Source organism: Capricornis sumatraensis, chromosome 3 (assembly GCF_032405125.1).
Source record: "Capricornis sumatraensis isolate serow.1 chromosome 3, serow.2, whole genome shotgun sequence".
Classification (NCBI taxonomy): Eukaryota; Metazoa; Chordata; class Mammalia; order Artiodactyla; family Bovidae; genus Capricornis; species Capricornis sumatraensis.
The window spans coordinates 69148073-69163601 of NC_091071.1; the positions used below are offsets into that span (position 1 = coordinate 69148073).

At 37.3% G+C, this 15529-nt stretch overlaps 1 protein-coding gene across 1 annotated transcript in view; it reads left to right on the forward strand.

The window, feature by feature from the left end:
* SLC25A12 (solute carrier family 25 member 12) overlaps window positions 1-15529 on the forward strand; it is a 99535-nt gene that overhangs the window by 68865 nt on the left and 15141 nt on the right. Inside the window, exons 10-13 of the mRNA XM_068968469.1 lie at window positions 4515-4596; window positions 5909-6067; window positions 9120-9172; window positions 9564-9644. Of these exons, the coding sequence (XP_068824570.1) occupies window positions 4515-4596; window positions 5909-6067; window positions 9120-9172; window positions 9564-9644 (375 nt within the window). The remainder of the gene's footprint in view (window positions 1-4514; window positions 4597-5908; window positions 6068-9119; window positions 9173-9563; window positions 9645-15529) is intronic.

Genomic DNA, 15529 nt, shown 5'->3' on the forward strand with positions numbered 1-15529 from the left:
TCACTGACTCGATGGACGTGAGTCTGAGTGAACTCCGGGAGTTGGTGATGGACCGGGAGGCCTGGTGTGCTGCGATTCATGGGGTTGCAAAGAGTCGGACACAACTGAGCGACTGAACTGAACTAACTGATTCTTTTGAAAGGAGTCATGATTGGAAATAATTCATATTCTGAGAATGAGATTTATTTTCACCCAGTTTTGTGATTGAGAAACTCCAGTTTCAGAAAAGTCTCATGTGTGCATGATTAGAGATTAAAAGCATTTGTGTTATAGAGGTAGTATAACAGCTATAGTGGTTATGAAAGATTTTAAAATCTAAGCCAAAATGCCATAACTTGAATTTATTTAAAATATTTGATGTTGAAAATCACTTTTGCCTCAAAGTTACAGATTATGTTTGTTTTCAAATGAATTGTCCTTGAAACAGCATATCAGAATTAACTGGTTAGCCTCATTGTATTCAGTCAATATTTGAAAAACTGACTGAAGCATTTTCAGTTAATATAATACTTAAAAGTGACACCAAGAAGGATTTTGCATTAATAAATGTAAAATAAAATTTAAATTATTTTGTTTCAGTTCAGTTGCTCAGTCACGTCTGACTCTTTGCGACCCCATGAACCACAGCACGCCAGCCTCCCTGTCCATCACCAACTCCTGGAGCCTACCCAAACCCATGTGCATTGAGTCGGTGATACCATCCAACCATCTCATCCTCTGTCGTCCTCTTCTCCTCCTGCCCTCAATCTTTCTTAGCATCAGGGTCTTTTCAAATGAGTCAGCTCTTCGCATCAGGAGGCCAAAGTATTGGAGTTTCAGCTTCAACATCAGTCCTTCCAATGAACACCCAGAAATGATCTCCCTTAGGATGAACTGGTTGGATCTCTTTGCAGTCCAAGGGACTCTCAAAGAGTCTTCTCCAACACCACAGTTCAAAAGCATCAATTCTTTGGTGCTCGACTTTCTTTATAGTCCAGCTCTCACATCCATACATGACTACTGGAAAAACCATAGCCTTGACTAGATGGACCTTTGTTGGCAAAGTAATGTCTCTGCTTTTTAATATGCTGTCTAGGTTGGTCATAACTTTCCTTCCAAGGAGTAAGCGTCACCATCTGCAGTGATTTTGGAGCCCCCCAAAATAAAGTCTGACACTGTTTCCAGTGTTTCCCCATCTATTTGCCATGAAGTGATGGGACCAGATGCCATGATCTTAGTTTTCTGAATGTTGAACTTTAAACCAACTTTTTCACTCTCATTCTTGTATAATTTCTATTTTTGTATGTTTAGAATATATATTGTATGTAATTTAATAATGTATTATTTAGATTTTTATGCATATAATCAATACAGTGAAATGTGCATATAACTTATAAATGAAATCATACAGTACCTGGCAGGAGTGTTCAGTCAGAAACAGCTGTTGAAGTCTGTTGACTTAAAGAATGATGGAGAAGACAGTGGGGTGACACAGGCCACCGCTCTGCTCGCTCCCCATTTCACAGTAAGACCTTTGGCAGGTCACCTGTCCTGTCCACAGTGTGGCCATCTGACCTGTGTGTGTACAGTGGACTGACTGACAAATTAGCACAGGGTGGTCTCAACTGTGGGTAGAAATTGCTGAGAGCAAGCACCCTTCTGATGGTCTCACTGGGGAATTTATTTCCAGAAGATTGAAAAACACTGGACCCCCCAGAAACTACCACAACATTGTAAAGCAATTTTATTCCCATAAAAAACAAGAAAGAAAGAAAAACATTGGACCCCTTGAGGGCTGCATTTGGTCTCCAATCCTGAGTGCTTGGTAAAGTGCTTTCATCTTTTGGAGGACAGCAAATCTCCAAATAAAATCAGTAGCATTATTATAGTAATAAATGGAACAAAAAGTAATTATGTTTTTGGATGGCATGTATTTTTTTACTGTTCTCTGAATGAATAAAAATTAGACTATACACAAGGTTTTGTTAAAATGTTCTCTTTCCCTTTTTAAATTTCTAATAAAATATCAGTATTAAAGATTAATTGCTCACTTTTATTGTAGCATATAAATCAAACATAATGGATGGCTATGTAGTTGCTTGGGCTAACTTACTAGGAAAAAATGTATCCCCTACAAAATCATAATTATGTCCTATGTGCAATTTTTCATCTTTTTATTCTATTTAAGATTCATTTATTGATTTATTTTTGGCTGTGCTGGGGCTTTCTCCAGTTGTAGAGAGCAGGGAGCTTTTTGTTGGGCTTTCTCTAGTTGCAGAGCACAGAATCTAGGCATGTGTGAGGGCTCAGTAGTTGTGGCTCAAGAACTTAGCTGCCCTGTGGCATGTGGGATCCTCCCCATCGGTATCGAACCATGTCCCCTGCATTAGCAGGCAGATTCTTAACCCCTAGAGCACCAGAAAAGCCCTCACCTTTTAAATAATGGTTTCTTCTATATATTAAATTCCGTTTTGGATGTAATGGATGTATGCTGCTGCTGCTGCTAAGTCGCTTCAGTCGTGTCCGACTCTGTGCGACCCCATAGACGGCAGCCTACCAGGCTCCACCCCTGGGATTCTCCAGGTGAGAACACTGGAGTGGGTAATGGATGTATACTTTCAGCTAATTGTATGGGTTTCCATGGAGGCTCAGATGGTAAAGAATCGACCTGCAATGCGGGAGACCTGGGTTCGATTCCTGGATTGGGAAGAGCCCCTGGAGGAGGCCATGGAAACCCACTCCAGTATTCTTGTCTGGAGAATCCCCATGGACAGAGAAGCCTGGTGAGCTACAGTCCATGGGGTCACAAAGAGTCAGACACGACTGAGTGACTAAGCACACAAGTTTGGTATACTGGGACAGTTGACATTTATACAATAGTGATTTTATTTGAAGTAATGATATTTGACTAATTGCCAGATTTTCCAAGGGTTTCATATTGACTTTTCATCAAACATTACTGATTTTCCTTCTTACTATAGAATTTATTGAACCATAACACTGTGACAAGCATAATGAGGTTTTAAAGATCTCTGCCTACAGAGATCACATTCAGGTAGTAAATATTAGTATTTAGATATCAGATGCTTTTGTTAAAAGAAATGTTTACTGTGGTGCACAATTTACAAAACAAGAACACAAAACCTTTCTATAGGCTGCTTCCCAAATTGTTAATAAATATCTGGTTTTGTCATTTTTAGCTTGCTTCATTGAACTTTGAAGAGATTGTACAAATGAAAGCAAATCAAAGTAGATTAGCTTACTTTTTTCTTTCCTTTAGATTTTAGGCATGGAGTCCCTTTCCATTAAATTATTCTAGTGAGAGTATCTAAACTTTTTTATTATGCTGGTGTTTTAAAAGCTCGTTCAAGTTGATATTTTTCAAGTTTTCTTATGATAAAACAGTATTTCATTCAGACTGTTACCATTTATAGCTGCTATTGTTCATAATCAAAATATTAAAGAAGACTGACAATTACTATAGACAAATTATTTCAGGTCGTTAATGCTGTGAGATACCAATGAAATACCATTCTGAATCATAATAGAATTTTCCCATTTGCTTTTTTCTCAAAACAGAGTTTTTATTAGAACTACAAATATGGCTAGGACAGTGGCTCTCAACCTAACTATACAGCAGGATGATTTGAAGCCTTTGAAAAATTTACAAGCCCCAGGCCTCAGGATATCTTTAAGGATATCTTTAGGTCTTTCAGGTGTTCTCTTTGCATAGGCAGAATTGAGGAATACATAGGTGTAGGAGAGCAGATGCTCAGTAGCATAGGTGAGAAGTACTATAATTATCTAGTGATAACCTCAGTGGTTAAGCTTCAGAGCCAGAAGTAGGGGGCAAAGGCTCTGAACTCTTGAAATATAGCAGCTATTAAAGTTTTTCACATTAGCCCAAAAAGACGTCTTTGACCTTGCTTATGTCTAATCCTGATAGTTCAGTTATATGATTTCTCCAGCCTTGATAGATGGGAGGGAAGCATCAAAATCAAACTAGGAGGCTGTTGGTAAAAGAAGTTACAGCTGTCAAGCATGGGAAGCTAGCACAAACAGCTGCCTTGGATCCTGGTCGTATGAATGGTCGTATGATAGTCGTATGAATATGTTGACCTTCTGTCTAATGTTGACCTTCATTTAATCTACCAGAGATGGTAGATTATGATCGGTATTCTCTGATTGAGGAAACAAGATAGTTTTTGTACATTTTGGAAAGATTTTTCAATTTTAAGTTGATTAAAGCAAAGAAGGCCTAAAGATTTTATACCTAAAGTATTTATTTACCTGAAAGATTCACTTCTGTAGAATGATAGTGTGTTCCCCAATAGTAGCAGATAAATGAGGCATTAACAGGCTTGTGAAAACGAGGGGGGAAAGCTACTGTATCTCTTTGGCCAGATACGGTTTTTAAATGTCGATAGTAGAAGTATCTGTTTCAGAATCTAAAAGTAACATAGCCAAATTATAGCTTTTTTCATTTGCTGTATGCTTTTCCATTTTTTTAAAAAGTATTTTCTCCTCCCCCACAGCAATCTCATGGTTTAGGCAGGCCTATCTGGCTCCAGATTGCCGAGTCTGCTTACAGATTCACTCTGGGCTCAGTTGCTGGAGGTGAGTGACATGTCTGTGTGCTGTTTCAAGCTTGTGTTCATGTAATATTATCTCACTAGACTGGGACAGATCAGCAAAGGTGCAGTTCATTGTTCCCAAGGGTCACGAGTTCAGGGCTTTCTGAAGTGTTCTTTATTTTTACCTGTGATCAGAGGACTTGTCGTAGCACAGCCATGGCCCCTCTGGCTCCAGTCTGTCTTCAGGACAAAAACCTCTGGAATCACGTGAACATCTTGGATGCATGCTGCATTCCGCTAGTTATTATGGTTAAAGCCAGTATGAAGAAATGGAGACTCAGACTGTTTTTTGGTGTTAGGAGTGAGGGAAGGTGGGAAATCAAGATTTGGGGTACAAATCCCAGATGCTTATGAAATAAAAGAACCTCTTAAAGTGATTCACATTTGCTTTTCTGCTTGTGTTTGGTGTCTTGCCTTTTTCCCCCCTTTCATCTTTTGTTGGTTGAAGAATATCTAGACTTGTTAGTGATTTGCTAAAATGAACCTCCCTTCTCTGCTCTTGGGCAAAATTTAAGAGGCTTTTTTTTTTTTTTTTCTGGCTTACATCTCTCCATAGAATATGTGTAAAACCTGAAGTTGCTTTGTTGAGAAGAACCTAGTAGATGTGATTAAAATACTTACGCTTTTTCAAAACAAGCCTGAACTGATGAAACTATTATTTTTTCTTTTCAGTCTCAGTTTTAGAAGTTGCAAAGCATGTTTTGGTTTTCAACAGTTGAAAATTTTAATACTCTAATTCATGTTATAAATTTTTTAGTGCCTGAGATTTTCTGAAGCCTGGCCTTTTTTTAAAAAACAAAACAAAACTGGGTTCTGTAAGTAGCGGGAGGGTCATGTTGAGATTTGGTTCCAATATTATAGCTGTAACTAAGGTTAATTTACCAAAGTGCTATAGTAAACTACATTGTAAATTTATAGCCACTTCTGTATACATATATAGTTATTTTAAGGGGTAACTGGTATAATATATGGACACTTATTGGAACATATAAAGAAATATGTTATATATAATATTTTAATGTTAAAGAAAATTGTGTGTTGACTATCTAATGTTGGTGACAACTTGAAAATTCGCTGCAGTTGTTCTCTGTAGCAGCTGTATTTATGGGTCCCAGTAGTTGCTAGCCTCTGATCCTTCAGCTGTGTATGAAAGAAAGAAAAACTACAGAAAGTCTCTTTTGTGAGAATAGATACTGTGTTCTGTTTCCTAGTCCTCTGAGATGAGATTTATTGTCCTTATTCTCCATTTAATTGTGCTCTCTTTTAAGCCTAAAAATTGTTTGTTTCATTTGTAGCCGTGGGAGCCACCGCAGTATATCCTATAGACCTGGTGAAGACCCGCATGCAAAACCAGCGTGGCACCGGCTCTGTTGTGGGAGAGCTGATGTACAAAAACAGCTTTGACTGTTTTAAGAAAGTCTTGCGTTATGAGGGCTTCTTTGGACTCTACCGGGGTGAGTAAGGGAATCTCAGCTGCTGAAGTGAGTGAGTTTGTCTCACCACAGCAGACTTGGCCTCACTCATTATGAAAATCAGTGCGGAAAAAAAAAAGAAAAAGAAAATCAGTGTGTAGCCTGTTCAGTGAGACCAGGGCTGTTGTTCTTTTTATTGTCTCTTTGTTTGTTTCCCCTTTTTACATTCTTGCTGGTAACTAGCTGTATTGGTCTGCAAACAAGGTCTTTATTTCCTATTTCTGCCATCCAGAGCCTGCGTTTGTCCCAACAAATGCAGGGTTTGTAGTCACTGTGCTCTTACCAAGTGAAGCACAGGTCTGCAGGTGGAATACAAGGATGACAGGTAAGAAATAGAGAGCTGCTTTTCTCAGTGAATTATAAAGGAGAAATAACACCTCTTCTCTGTGAAAGAGAAGCCAAGCTGCCCCTTGGAGGTGAGTTTACTCTCTATTCACTTGTTTCAGCTGAAAGAAGTAGCGAATTTTTTTGTCTCTTCCAAGGAGACCATTCATAAGTCTTTGCCAGTGACTCATCTGAAGTTTAAAAAAAAAACAGAAAAGGAAAGCTTTTTGCTCCACGTCTCATTCTTGCTCCCTTCCTCCTCTTAGCTTAGAGGCGCTGAGTGGAAGCAGACTGTCTTTTGCAGGGAATGTGATCACCAGCTGTAAGCTGAGCACAGTGCTGTCGGCGTCAGAGGCAGCAGCCCATGCAGGATTCTCCCCACCACCGTCGGCTTTGTAGGAACTTGTTCTCTTGGGAGAGGGAGACTTTCATGTACGTGTTTTCACTTTAGAATTTAGAGTTTCCTTTGGGAGGGAGATTAATTTTTTAATGCCTTTGGGCGCCACTTGGAATTCTTTGAAAAACTCTCTACATGCTCAGGTCCAGGGCATTTATGTAATTTACTGTACTTGTTTGTTTGCACACAGTCTCATTAATCCTGAGCTAATTCTGAGCCTGAACAAAGACTGGGCCTGAACAAAGCTTTATGCTCGTGGACAGGAGGAGAAACACCTCTGATTGGTAATAGGTGCAGACACTCAAGTGAAAATGTAGCTCTGATAGACTTGAAGGAGAGGGTCACAGGGATGTTCGTTTTTGGCATTTTATTTAGAACAAGAGAAGAGAGTGGTTCTGGAATCAAATTAGGCTCCAATACCCTGCCCTTGAGAAGGAACGTGATGAATTTTCTTAAGATATTCAGAACTCTAGCCTGTCTTAAATTCTAGCCGTACAACAAAATTCTAGCTGTACAACGTGTGCAGAGGTGTACATGATCTAGAATGCAGATCTGTGGATGTCAGTCTTGTTTGAGACTTTATTAATCACTGCATATCTGAATTCTGTTTATATGAAACCTGAGGGTTAAGTGGTGCTAAGTGGTTTTTTCCTTTGACATCTCCAATCTTTCTTTGTTGAATAAGACTCTTTCTCCCTGTTGGGTATACCTTAAAAGAGAAGGAACCTAGACGTACACACTGCACAGTTTACCTTCTCAATAGATGGATGCTTACAGAAGATTTTATTTGAGAGAGGTGTCATATTATTTGGGTCCAGTATAGCAAGTTGGGGGTAGGGAGTGAAGAAATTATTCGCTTTATTTAAGATGTGAGCTGATAAAATCAGTCCTTTAAATGAGAAACTCTCATATTGGGGGGAAGACTGTAGGAGTCCTGTATATGAACCCTGTGTTGAGATTGTCATATATTGCTTAGAGCTGGTCCATTATTTTGTCAGATGATTGACAAAACTGTTGACAGATTAGCCTAAATTTCTTTATAGGAAGCAATGATAAAATGACATAAACTATCAGTACTATATTAAAATTCTATGAGCCTTACTAAGGCAAGTTGTGAAACAAATACTCATGCTGACATGGTTGTTTGGGGATCAGATTAAAAGTAATAAGGCCTGATAACCATGAGAGAAAGTTAAGACTGCCATCTGCTGATTTATTCTTTTAAATCAGCTGCTACCCATTAAAGGTGTGTGCAGATTTGTGTTTGTCATTGATAATTCAGTTTGACTGACAGTAGCCTGTATATACGATTACTTGCTGGCTCTCAACTTGTAGAAAATCACTCAGCAATATCCTCAAAGTAGGGTTAAGATCAACAGTGAGCATGCAAACACATACATAATTTCCCCTTGCCTGGATAATTTAAAGACTATAATATGTTTATTGTTAGCATCTTTAAAAACTGTATGCAAAAATGTATTTTAACGATTTGGATAATCTATGTGCTTTAGAAAGTTGAGCCCTGTGAATAGCTACAGATGTTGAATTGTTTATATATTTTTTTCTTTTTCAGCCAGCCTGGAAATTTTAACTTTCTAAGAATAATGGTTTCCTTTATTTTAGGAGAATTCTTTTGAAATGACTTATGTTTGACATATATTAGTACATAGGCTAACAGTGGGCTGTGTTTTGCTTGTAGAGCATACCCATTAATTGATACTTTAAGCTGCATTTTTCTTTATAGTTTTGGCTTTCTTTTAAATGAGCACTAAGTTCTGCATTTCTCTAAAGAGAAAATTATGGGAGCTGATTTTCTGTAAGAGCCAAGCCACTGTGTGCTATTACACAGGTAGCATCATTTGTGGCAAAACCTGGGTCTGCTTAACAGGATGCTTTCCAGAGCTTTCCCAGGCATTCATCATTGGCTGCTCTAAAATGTCTGTGTACGTTAGTATGTTGTCAGTTGTAAAGAGAGGGAATGTGGTTCTATTGTTATTGGTAGTGTTATGGAAGTAGAGAAGATCCACGGGCTCCATTTCTTCCTCGTACTTTTTGAGAGGTGTTAGATAACTAGGCTTTAAGGGAAGCATGCTTAAGAAAAGGATTTATAGCAACAGACAGTATAACATTGTATTTGACATAAATAATTATTATATACATATGCATAGGTTTCAGGATAATCCATTTTTTCCCATTTTTATGAAAATCCTAAGATGTTTGATGGGTAAATAATCTGGGGGAAAATGCCTTATTGGGCTTGTACGTTCGTGTCTAGTACATCTATGTTGCTAACAATTCTCTCTGTTTACCTAGGTCTGATACCGCAACTTATAGGGGTTGCTCCAGAGAAGGCCATTAAACTGACTGTAAGTGGCTAACTCATTGAATTTATGTCATTTGTTTAGATTATCACTAAGCCAAAAATTAAAACTGCTGCTGGGACTTCCCTGGTGGTCCAGTGGTTAAGCCCCACACTTTCATTGCAGGGCCCACAGGTTCAGTCCCTGGTTGGGGAACTAAGATCCCTCATGCTGTGCGGCATGGCAAAAAAATTTAAAAAACCAAACAAACCCAAACTGATGCTGCTAAGACTAGCACACTGTCGAGGCATTTGTAAAATTTTGAATTTATATGTAGACATCTGCTAATTTTAAATTTTATATGAGACAAGTATTTTGCTGACTTGGAAAACTAATAATGTACCACTAAAGGCAATGATTGGGAGTTCTGGTTAATTAATGTTGTCTTTCTAATTAGGTTAATGATTTTGTCCGGGACAAATTTACCAGGAGAGATGGCTCCATTCCACTTTTAGCAGAAATCCTCGCTGGAGGTTGTGTAAGTATTAATACTGTTATTTCTCATGACAACTATGTTCCTTTAGCCTTTTTGTACACCAGATATAATACCTGAGTGACATCCCCTCGAGCTCAAGGAATTCTAAGCAGTTTTCTCAGATTGTATGATTTTTAAAAATATTTTATTGCATAATCTAACTGGTTTTGAGGCAGAAAAGAGTATTTTTGTTAGCTCAGTCTGTTAGAAGCTCCTGAAACATTACCTTTCACACATTTTGAAGTTCTAATTCTGTTTCTTTTTTAAATATCACAGAAAACAGGATAGTGGGTAGAGTTACCATTTATTTTTATTGACTGGAATAAGTGTGAGGTGACTGATGAATTGGGCCCTTTTATTTTAGGTGTAGGAGTGAGTAAATCATTGTAGTATCATTACAGTTTCCCTTCTTTTAGGGACCAGAGCAAGCAACCATAAATATGTTGAAGCTGTTGAGAGTTCTGAACACAGAGACTTTATCTTTAAAGTGTGAGCATGACATTGGATTTTGTCCAATTCTCAAATCTAAGTTTGCAGCTCAGCTAATTTGTGGTGTCCCTTTCGCATTTAGTGGTACCTAATTTGTTTAATCCATTTTGTCCCTGAAGCCTTTAATGACTTAACATTTGACTTGGCTGACAGTCTTGGCTCAATCCTCTTCAGTTGTTCGTGGAACTGAGGTGATGAGGTCAGTAACCTTTGCAGCTTTTAATTCAGAGAAGATGCCCTGAGGGTCAGAGAGAGGTCGCTCTGGATTCTCCTTCATATTTGTCAGCCTGGCACATACCTAGGTCCCTACCTTTCTGCAACCAGAGCTCTTAGGAAGGGTAGCTTGGTGCACTCCCTTGTGTGTTTATGTGTGTTAGCTTCTACACCTTCACGTATGCCCAAGTGCATTCTCAGAAAGAAGACTCATGTCTTTGGCTATCTCTCTTTTTTTCATGAAAGACAAATAATAAGCATAGACTAAGACCTTTGCTAGCTCTTACTATAGTTTCTCTTCGTCTTTATTCCAATTAGATGCTACAACTGTTTCTCTTCAAATTAAAGACCCATTGCAAATCATATTCTTTTTCTCAGTGGTTTTAGTTTTAATTTGGTTAAGAAATTTCCTAACTCAGCTTTGTCACAACACATGTTATACATTTGTCAGGAATCTCTCAAGTCATGTTCTCTTGTTCCATATAGATAATTTTTGTTTCCATTTATAATATCCAGAGGTTTTTGCCCATGAAACTGACTTGTAGTTACATTATGATCAGGTATTTGGTTCCTTTGTTCTTCCTAGGTAAAGACACTGTTTCTAGGTTTGAACTTTGGGGATTTCTGTTGAAGTCTGCGGTACCTCGAGGGTTGTACTGACATTCTACATTTCTTCCTTAATCATGCCTCTCTTCTGGAGGCTTAGATGGATTGTCTAGCTGGAAATTGATGGCATGAAAAATAGTTAGGTTGGGCTCTAAGCAGAATGATTTCATTGTCTGCAATTCTTCACCACAAACACTTCTGCTTCCCTCTTCCCTCTAAATCTCTTCATTCAGGGATAAAAGGAAATGCACAATTATCAAGTTTCCACTGATAAATTCGATCACACTACAGTGTAAGTGATTGGTGAAGCACAATCTGCTACTTCTCCCGAAAGTCTGCTTATTTCAATGGAGAATAAAGCCCTAAACAAAGAAGAGGTCTCTGTTGGTAGACTATCAGGCATTGTGGAATATAGGAATAGTTTTTTTGCTGAATGAAATCTGGTAAGCAGTCACCAGGTGAACACTAGGGAGAGTGGCTGCCTGAGAGGTAGGTGGGTAATCGGGGTGTGTGTCTGTGTGTGTGTGTGTGTTGCTTAGCCATGTCCAATTCTTTGCAGCTCCACGGACTGTAGCCAGGAGCCAAGCTCCCTGTCCCTATGTGTGTGTTGCTTAGACATGTCCAGTCTTTGCAACTTTGTGGACGGTGGCCCACCAACCTCCTCTGTCCATGGAATTCTCCAGGCCAGAATACTGAAGTGGGTAGCCATTCCCTTCTCCAGGCGATCTTCCCAACCCAGGGATTGAACCTGGGTCTCCTGCGTTGCAGGCAGATTCTTGACAGTCTGAGCCACCAGGGAAGCCTGATCATAAAAACCTTAGGATCCTGGGTATGGGCAGTGATAGGATGTGGAGTGCCCTATGGGTGTTTGGCTAAATGCTGTGAGTGCCACCAGGCAACGGGAGTGTGGTCACTCAGTTTTAAAGATGTACTTAATGTGTTAGCCTAACGCAAGTTAATTCAGAAGAAATAGTCAGTATTGACTTTATAGGTTTTTTTCTTAGCAGAAGGGGCAGCTAGGACCAGGGCCTCAGGTTCCCTACCTGTGCAAGGGAAAGTTTGCTGCTCTGAAAATGGCTGTGCTGTCCTTTAGGCAAAATGATGTACACTGACACGATCATGCAGTAACCAAGAAATGAAACTATCTGGTCCTTAAGCATAATGTATTTTCTTGTTTTTTGTTTTGTGATCTATTTTTTAAAGTATATGATATTAGATACCTGCAAAAGAGAATGCATTATATAGATTAAAAGTTATAATAAAATGAGCATCCATAAACCTACCACTCCAACTAAATATTGCTATTATCATTGATGCTGGTTTTTGTTTTTACTCTAGTACTGATCTGCTAGAATGCTAATGAGCAGTAGGGACTTTTCTTATTGGGTTGAACATTTTATAGGCATGGTCTCATTATTCTTTCTAATTGGAGTTGAAGAAAATAAACCCTGAGAGAAGATATAGCACTTAGTGAATGACAAAATTGTCAGTCAAACCACTTTTGTCTCCAAATCTCTGTTAGTACATATTTGGTATGTTTTCATTCTCTCTTTCTTTCTTTTATTCATTCTCATTCAACAACCTGTCAAGGCTGAGAAAGATTTAGAGTTTCCTCCTGTGCAAGGAACCAGACTTAAGATATGTTTATATCTCGTAGAAAAAGGGTAGTTCTGACCATTCTCACCAAATAAACTTAATCTTAAGTCTAATCATTATTCCAGTTTGGTAATTTGAAAGTAGAATTTCTTATCATGATTTACTTCATTTCTACATGTCACCAAAAAAAAATACATGCTTATGATTATAATTCATAATAGCTACCATTTCTTGAGCATCTTGTACTAGACTGAACACTTTATAGGCATTATGTCTTTGTTATTCCCAGCTATTAATACAGTTGAAGAAACTAAAAGCTCTGAAATCAAGCACTTAGTAAATGGAAAAATTGAGATTCAAACCACTTCTGTCTCTCAATCTGTATTCTTTCATATCTGGTATATGTTTCTATTCATTCAGTCTTTTACTCATTCTCTAATTTGTTGAATGATTGCTATATTTAAGGAAAAGTTTTGAAATAATAGCTTTATTGAGATAGAATTTCTATATCATGTAAGTCCCCACACATGAAGTAAACAGTTCAGTAGCTTTTAGTATAATCATAGAGCTGTGCAATGATCACTATAGTTAATTTTAGAACATTCTTATCCCCCAAAGAAACCTACTACCCTGTCTCTAATGATTCACCATTTCTGGACATTTCTTTTACATGGAATCAAACAACATGTGGCCTTTTTTTCTGGCTCCTTTGACTCAGAGTAGTGTTTTCAAGGTTCATTCATGTTGTGGTATGTATCAGTATTTCAAGCCTTTTTATTGCTGGATAATATTTCAACGTAATTGTATATAGGTAATACCTATATATAATATATATAAGTAATACCTATAAATAATATATAGGTAATACCATATTTTGTTTATTCATTCATCAGTTGTTAAACATTTGGGGTTTTTCCACCTTTTAGCTTTATGATTAAGTGCTGCTATGAACATTCATGTAAAGAGTTTTGTGGACATATATTTTCATTTCTCTTGTGTATATACTTAGGAGTAGAATTGGTAGGTCATATGGTAACTCTAATTAGTATTTTGAGGACCTGTGAGATCATTTTCCAAAGTATCTGCACCATTTTGCAGTCCTCCCAGCAATGTATGAGGGTTCTTATTTTTCCACATTCTTGCCAATACTTAACTATCTGTCCTTTATAGCCATCCTAGTGGGTATGTAGTGGTATCTTACTGTGACCTAATGACTGGCTCTGTTGAGCATTTTTTTCATGAATGTACTGGCATTTATATATCTTTGGAAAGCAATCTATTCAGAATATTTGGCCATTTATAGTTGGGTTGTTTGTCTTATTATTGAATTATAGGAGTTCTTTATATATTTAGTGTACCTTAGCAGATACATGATTTCCAGATATTCTTCACCTTCTTGACTGTCCTTTTGCAGAATTGAACTTTGATTTTAATGAAGTCCAACTTACCTTTATTTTTTGTTGTTTGTGCTTTTCATGTCATGGCTAAGAAGTCATTGCCTAATCCAAGATCATAAAGATTTATACCTCTGTTTTCTCCTAGGGGTTTTATAGTTTTAGATCTTACATTTAGCTCTTTGATCTTTCACACAAATTTTTAACCTTATTTTGCAGTATTTTGCTTTGAGCAGAGATGTTACCAAATGAAGGTTTTATTTTTTTATCTTGTTATATTTCCTCTTAATGTTTGTATATACGTGATCGTGTCCATGCACAATATTTTTTAAACCAGATCCAAGTTTTGTTAACTCTGACTTCCTGATTGGAAATGCAAGCAGCTCTCACTGCTTTTAAGGGCAGCGGAAAATCACAGTGGAGCTTCTCACTTTGGAAATAGATACGACCTTTGGGAAAAAAATTATAAACAGATTGTGCATTTTCATAATTTAAATCTTCATCATGAATGTTATCCAAACTTACTTTATATCTATATTAAAGTCTTCTCAAGAAACACTTACTAGTTCAGAATTTATGATTTAGGTGTGATTGCTTGTTTTTGTTGTTATTGTTTCTATAACTTGAATTTTAGATGTAATAATTTCTCCACCCTTTTTTAGGTGGAAATGGGGTAAGAGTATATACATGTGGGTACAGTTACTCAGTAAATGTCTGTTATGGGTGCATATGAGTAACGTACATGTAACAACAAGCTTCAAATAATTTTTCTCATTGTTCTCATAGGTAAGCCATCTTTATCAGGCTGTATGTTTTTATTTTTCTATAAGAAAGTCTCTCTTTATATATGTATAAGTATATGCATATTTGTATATACACACATTACATGTCCATATCAGACATAAATATAATTGTTTAATTATGATATCTGTTGTGTGCAGAATAATACTATGTCAACTCAGAATTTTTCAAAGTACTTTCACATACACGATTATCATCTCCTATAAAATGGGTAGATGAAGAACAGAAGCTCAGAAGGTCTACCTCTCACCTCAGATCACACAGCTAATATACGTTGCAGTTTTCATATATTCCCAAGTATTTTGATTTTAAGATCAACTCTTTGTTCTGTAATACTATCTTAGGAAATCAAATCAAGGCCTTGTCCATTTATCAAAATAAATCTAGATGGGTCCATTCAACTTTGTAGTGGCTTTTCTTTTTTGGAAAATATTATATGGATGTATATTATAATAATTTAACATATATCTGAATATATATGTTATTTAGATATAAAATGTATTAAAAAAATCTTAGATGTCAGCTTAATGAGTTTTAACAATTGTATACACCCATGAAATCAGCACTCAAGAGTGAGATGAAGAACATTTCACCCCAGGAAATTAATTCACGCCTCTTTCCAATCAGTCATGCTTCCCCTCGCCCAAGCAGCGACTGTTCTGATTTCTGTCAACAGTTTTGTTTCTTCTTGGATTTCATATCACCAGACTCATACAAAATGCTTTCTTTTATGGTTGGCCTCTTTTGCTTAATAAAGTGTTTACAAGAGTCATCCTTGTGTGGGTATCA